Source organism: Toxorhynchites rutilus, chromosome 3, assembly GCF_029784135.1.
Source record: "Toxorhynchites rutilus septentrionalis strain SRP chromosome 3, ASM2978413v1, whole genome shotgun sequence".
NCBI lineage: Eukaryota > Metazoa > Arthropoda > Insecta > Diptera > Culicidae > Toxorhynchites > Toxorhynchites rutilus.
This window is the reverse complement of record NC_073746.1, coordinates 10423679-10429759: the sequence shown is the minus strand read 5'-3', so window position 1 is coordinate 10429759 and position 6081 is coordinate 10423679. Positions and strand designations below refer to the sequence as shown.

Here is a 6081-nt window from a genome sequence, read left to right as displayed (position 1 = left end):
CAAATGTCTTCATTTGTCACAAAGTTTTGATTGAGTCGACGGGGTCCCACAAGGGGAGATGATGGAATCATGTGAAAGAATAACTTTCAAGGAGAATGATTTTCGATTATTTTCGTTTGTTGTTTCGAAGACAACGTTAGTTCATTAGTTTAAGGTGAAACGTCTTTTTTGTTGATAGCGGACATATTGTATTGAACATCGCATATCATTTCATATTATCACTCCTCTGATATTCAAGTTTTTACTAGAACAGATCACCGTTTTCATACAGGGAAATAAAAACAGACTCAATCTTTGAAAACATGAAAGACCAACAAGATTTCGACAAATGATGAATTGCGAAACCTTGAACTGGCCTGGCTAGTTCAACACTATTTCTCTTACAAATTCAAATCAATTCTTTCATCGCTCAATTGACTCATCTCGGGTGTTGTGAGAAGGCGACTGAAGCACAAGGCTGCTCGGTAGCGGACGGTTTATGGTTTACCGGACATTCGACGCCTTGTAGAGATGATTGTTGGTAGGTGATGGTTTCATCATCTGGGGATAGAAAAGACCAGGTAGACTTGACAGGATAGATATAGGGTATTGGAACCGCAATCACCTGTTTGATTCCCACGAAGGCTTCGAGCAGATTTCGGCGTGCTCTACCAGGTCTCATTCTTCAGGATTCGCATGGTGATTCTCCAGTCTCGGCAGAAGTGCAATCTTCGCTACGGGTCTGACGACTGCTTCGGATGATGCGGTTTTCAGGGTGACGACACGTACCACTCCGTCTTTCCCCGGATGTACCTTGATGATCCTTCCGAGGGGCCATTGGAGTGGAGGTAGATTATCGTCCTTGATGACTACGACGGTACCTGGTGTGATGGTCACTGGGGACTTGCATTTCGTTGCTCGCGACTGGAGCATTTGGAGGTACTCTGGCGCCCATCGGGCCCAGATTCGCTGGAATCGCTTCTGAACGAGCTCAAAATGCGTCAGGCGATTATCTGGGATGGCGCACAAATTATTTCCCGGGACGGCTTGGAAGCTGGTTCCGATCAGGAACTGTGCTGGAGTCAAAACTTCTAGGTCTGACGGGTCGCACGGAATTGGAACCAGAGGCCTGGAATTCAGGCACATCTCAATTTGAGGGTGCACATGTCCACATAGCCAACATTCACAGTGCCAATCTCACGTATTAGGTGATGCTTGGCTGACTTGACGGCTGCCTCCCACAGCCCGCCAAAGTGCGGCGCTCGTGGGGGTATGAAACGCCAGGTGATCTCGTTTTCCGCACACCAGTCGAGAATTTGTTTCCGGTCGGATTCGCTGAATTTCAACATGTCATAGATTCTACGCAATTCATTTGCTGCACCCTTGAAAGCGGTACCATTGTCGCTATGGATTTCGTTCATCCTTCCACGGCGGGCGACGAAACGACGCAGGGCGGCCAAGAGAGCCGGTGTAGATAGATCGGAAACAAGCTCGATGTGGACGGCGCGAGTAGCGAAACATACGAATATGGCTATGTATGCCTTAGTTGGAGCCCGGTTACGTACCGGAGGTTTTATATAAACGGGACCGCAGTAGTCAATCCCACATATGGCGAATGGTTTTGTGGGCGTCACTCTTGTCGCAGGCAAATCGGCGATACTCTGCTGCACTAGGACGGGTTTGTTACGGAAGCACGTGTGACACTGATGGTACGTACGGCGAACCAGGTTACGACCACCGATGATCCAGAACTTCTGGCGAATCGTGGCGAGCATCAGCTGGGGACCAGCATGCAGCAGCATATGGTGATAGTATTTGACTATAAGAGTGGATAACAGATGCTTCGACGAGAGGACAATCGGAAATTTCACATCTTCGGACACGGCGGCATTGCCGAGTCTCCCACCGACTCGGATGACACCTTCCTTGTCGACTTTCGGTTTCAACCACTTTAATGGTGACGATATAGGAATGCGTTCCCCGCAGAAAATATCCGGAAACGATTCGTGCTGAGCTAGTCGACAGAGCGCAATGTCTGCTTCACGGAAGTCGATAGTGGTCAAGGTCTCGAACGGTTCGATGGCGGTCTTCTTGGTGGAGGCCTTCAAGGCACGGAAATATCGCATCCAGTATGCAATACATCGACGAAGCTTGCTGAAGCAGGAGTACCGATAGAACAAAGTATCGGAAAACTTTGAGTCGACAGTTGCTACCATGGCTACCATGGGTTTGGCCTCTGACATCCAACGGGGATCGAGCGATGGCATCTCGTTAACAGGTCACTCAGATGGTGGAAGGGATAACCAGTCCGGACCGTTCCACCACAGGGAATTTTACTTGAGGTCAATCGGATTGACGCCACGGGGGAAAGTGGATCAGTAGGATTGGAATTTCCGGAAACGTGATTCCAGTGACATGATTCGGTAGCTTCTTGGATCATGGCCACCCGATTAGCTACGAAGGTTTTCCATCGGGATGGCGAGGAATCCAACCAGTGTAGGACAGTAGACGAATCTGTCCAAAAAGAAATTTCAGCGGATTTTTGGATGGAGTGCATTACTTTGTTGAAAAGATTGGATGCCAGCACTGCACCACATAGCTCCAGACGTGCGATTGTTTGTGGTTTGGCCAACGGTGCTACCTTGGACTTAGATGTCAGCAACTTAATATGGACTACCCCAGCGGATTCTGAACGCACATAGCAGCATGCTCCATACGCCTTCTGTGAGGCATCGGAAAAGAAATGAAGCTGGAATGAGGTTGCGTTGGCTACAGACGCAAACGAGGAGGAAGAGGACGATCCCACTCATAGGAATCTCCGGCTTCGGTTTTCAGCGCCCATAGATGCTGCATAAAAAGTTTAGCGATGACTATGGTTGGTCCCACTAAGCCAAGTGGGTCGAAAATTTGCGCCACGTACGACATAACCTTCCGCTTAGTCAGAACGGGTGCTGGAAGTGGAAGCTGAACCTTAAAGCTCATCATGTCTGGTTTCGGCTCCCATATGAGCCCGAGAGTGGAAACGGATTGATCGTTGTGAAGGTCATGGTACGGCGTGAACGCTAGATCTTCTTCGGGAATGTCTGCTAGAACACCAGATGAATTTGATGCCCACTTCTTGAGCGGAAAGCCTGCCGCTGCAAACATGGCAGATATTTCTTGGCGGATGTGGATGGCGGATTCAACAGTGTCGGCACCAGACAGGAAATCATCCACGTAAAAATCCTTTTGGGCTACCGCGGCTGCGGCTGGATAGGTCTTACTTGCGTCCTGCGCGATCTGCTGGAGGGTGCGAGTCGCTAAGAACGGAGACGACGCGAAACCGTACGTTACTGTCTGCAGTTCGTACGTAGCAATCGGTTGATCTGGGCTGGAACGCCAAAGGATGAGCTGGTATCGACGGAATGGCTGATGCAGCAGGATCTGCCGGTACATTTTTTCCACGTCGGCGACGAACGCAATTCGGTGGATGCGGAATCGGATGTGGATCGACAGTAGATCCTCTTGAACGACTGGTCCAACTAGCTGTAAGTCGTTCACGGAGAATCCAGACGACGTCTTGCACGACGCGTCGAACACGACACGAACTTTCGTGGTGAAGCTGGATGTCTTGAACACCGGATGGTGTGGGAGGTAGCAGTGTGGCTTGGTTTCGTCTACAGGATCCACGAGTTTCTTCATGTGGTTTAGGCGTTCGTATTATTCCATGAATCGACAGTAGGCATCTTTGGTGGTTGGATCTCGCTCTAATCTTTTTTCGAGGTTCATGAAGCGGCGCTCGGCGATTGAACGGGATTCACCGAGAGTGACGAGCGGATCGCGGGTGAGTGGCAAGGAGACAACGTAACGACCCGACGAATCGCGAGTGGTGGTAGTGGTATACAGTTCTTCACAGAGATTTTCTTCAACTGTTAACTTGGAGCACGGTTCAACGGCTTCTAACTCCCAGAACTTCTGGAGTGCTTGTTCCAGGTTACGGTCCACAGTAGTGAGGTGACAAACACGTGGTGCTTCGGATGACTGGATGGCTACCTTTCCGGAAACAGTCTATCCGAACAACGTCTCGACGAATACAGGCTGCCCTTCACCGCAGGGAATCTTGACACCAGTGTGTAGGTCATGGTAGACTTCCCCACCGACAATCATGTCAATGTCGGCTGGAATGTGGAAACGTGGATCGGCTAACGGAACTTCTGGGAATCTCCAAGAGGAAACATTAATCGGTGTAGTTGGCAGACAAACTGAGGGTTTCTTTAGGATGAGGAAATCGAGAGTGGTACTGTATGAAATCAACTTCGACTTAATCGTAGCAGTCAACTTGCGTTTGATCTGCTTCGATGCTTCACCGATTCCAGACACGGAAATGTCTACTTTTGTGCGACGGAGGTTGAGTAAATTTGCCAAACTCTTTGTAATGTAGCGGCACATTGAACCAGAGTCTAGTAGTGCACGAGCAGAGTGCTCTTTTCCATTCTGGTCCACAACAAGAAGGTTAACTGTTTCCAACAAAACAGTGGATTTTTCGGACTGCACCGATAGACTCACTTGGTGATTTGGATTGGCTGATCCTGGGGTTTCGACGACGGTCGACGTGGATGGATTCGGTTGCAGGGATAGCTGACCAGACATGACAATAGGAGCGGATTGAATCTTCGGGTTTGCAGCTGCATGTAACAAGGTGTGGTGTTTTTGGTGACAGTTTCGGCAATCGTACTTGGACGTACAATTCCGACTTTGGTGTCCAGAGCGGAAGCAGTTCCAGCATAGACGTTTCTGGGATACAAGTTCTCGGCGTTGGCGAACGGACATTTTGGAGAATGTTGGACATTGGAACAGGAGATGGTTCTCTGGACATGCAATACAGTACGGAGCGGAATTCTTGATTTCAGTCGTGGCGGAATTAGATACCATCTTGAATGGCTTCTTCTGGATCGGTGTGGGACCGGCCACCTTGGTTTGGCCGGGTTGAGTGGAGCGGTGTTGCAGGTCGGATACGACAGACTTCAACATTCGGACCCGCTGATAAAGGAAATCGATCAACTCCTCGTAAGTGACATTATCAGCGCTACTCGTTTTTTCTTCCCAGGATCGAAGGGTTGTTGAATCCAGCTTGTAGCTTAGCAGATTAATCAACGGGGTATCCCAGTGGATGACTGGTTCGTTCAGTTTCGCTAAGGCCTTCACATGCCTTTGGTAATCATCAACCAGGTCATGCAACTCTTGAGGTGACTCTCTCTTGAGGGACGGGAGGTCATACAGAGCTCGAAATAGTTGACGCTTCAGATAACGCTTGTTGTCGTATCGTTTTAGCAAAGCGTCCCATGTTAGAGAATAATTGTCCGCACTTATATCGGTCGATTCGAATGGCTTGTGTGCTTCTCCTTCCAATGACTGTAAGAGGTATTGCAGCTTCGCTACTGTCGGAATGTCCGCGTTGGAATGGACCATGGAGGTGAACGTATCACGAAAGGAAAGCCAGCTGGACAAATCTCCGTCGAATTTCGGTAGACCAATCTTGGGTAAGCGTAGGTGGAATCCCGCTTGAGAAGCATGATTAGTTGCCGTGAAGGATGCATTCAATGCTGATTGGTTGGGATCAGTGGAAAGTTTCATCAGTTGGAACCCTTTGGCCGAACAGTATCGCGCTTCGAATGCTTCTCGCTCTTGCAGATGCTCCTCAAATTTCTCAACATCATCGTATTTCTCGATCTCCGTTTGAAGGTCCAAAAACTCGCTATAGACTCTGTCCAGCGCCTCAACACGGATGGGGATTTGGTACACGTCATCTTGATTGTCGAAATTCTTGATAAACCCCTCGACGGAATCACGAACGACGAGCAATGCCTTGCGCTTCATCAGGCATTCGGCCAACTTCTTTTCTGGTTTGGTGGACATCTCGATTACTATCACCACTTCACTACCACCACAGATCGAATGCGGAAAAACGAGATTCGGAAGAACGGTACGTAAATCGGATTACCGACTCCTTCCCGACGCATCGTACCGTCTTCTACACGGCGCAATTATCGGAAAATGGCACAAATCGTACGAATAAATCCTTCCCGTCACGGTGTGCCACTTTCTACACGAACGAATAACCCT

At 49.1% G+C, this 6081-nt stretch overlaps 3 protein-coding genes across 3 annotated transcripts; all 3 read right to left on the bottom strand.

The window, feature by feature from the left end:
* Positions 1-657: 657 nt before the first annotated feature.
* LOC129772870 (uncharacterized) lies at positions 658-2246 on the bottom strand. The gene is made up of 2 exons (XM_055776389.1): positions 1124-2246; positions 658-1076 (listed from the first exon to the last, which is right to left on the bottom strand). The coding sequence occupies exons 1-2, from the start codon at positions 2244-2246 to the stop codon at positions 658-660; spliced, it is 1542 nt and encodes a 513-aa protein (XP_055632364.1).
* Positions 2247-2748: 502 nt separating this feature from the next.
* Positions 2749-3660, bottom strand: LOC129772869 (uncharacterized). The gene has a single exon (XM_055776388.1). The coding sequence runs from the start codon at positions 3658-3660 to the stop codon at positions 2749-2751; it is 912 nt and encodes a 303-aa protein (XP_055632363.1).
* Positions 3661-4026: 366 nt separating this feature from the next.
* Positions 4027-5874, bottom strand: LOC129772868 (uncharacterized). The gene has a single exon (XM_055776387.1). It carries the CDS (start codon positions 5872-5874, stop codon positions 4027-4029), a length of 1848 nt encoding a protein of 615 aa, XP_055632362.1.
* Between the last annotated feature and the right edge of the window lie 207 nt (positions 5875-6081).

Bases quoted from the DNA above. Each gene is read 5' to 3' on its own strand.
- LOC129772870 (XM_055776389.1), bottom strand. From the start codon at position 2,246: ATGCCATCGCTCGATCCCCGTTGGATGTCAGAGGCCAAACCCATGGTA. The intron at 1,077-1,123 runs GTGCCTGAATTC...GCGACCCGTCAG, and splicing joins GTGCACCCTCAAATTGAGAT to ACCTAGAAGTTTTGACTCCA.
- LOC129772869 (XM_055776388.1), bottom strand. From the start codon at position 3,660: ATGAAGAAACTCGTGGATCCTGTAGACGAAACCAAGCCACACTGCTAC.
- LOC129772868 (XM_055776387.1), bottom strand. From the start codon at position 5,874: ATGTCCACCAAACCAGAAAAGAAGTTGGCCGAATGCCTGATGAAGCGC.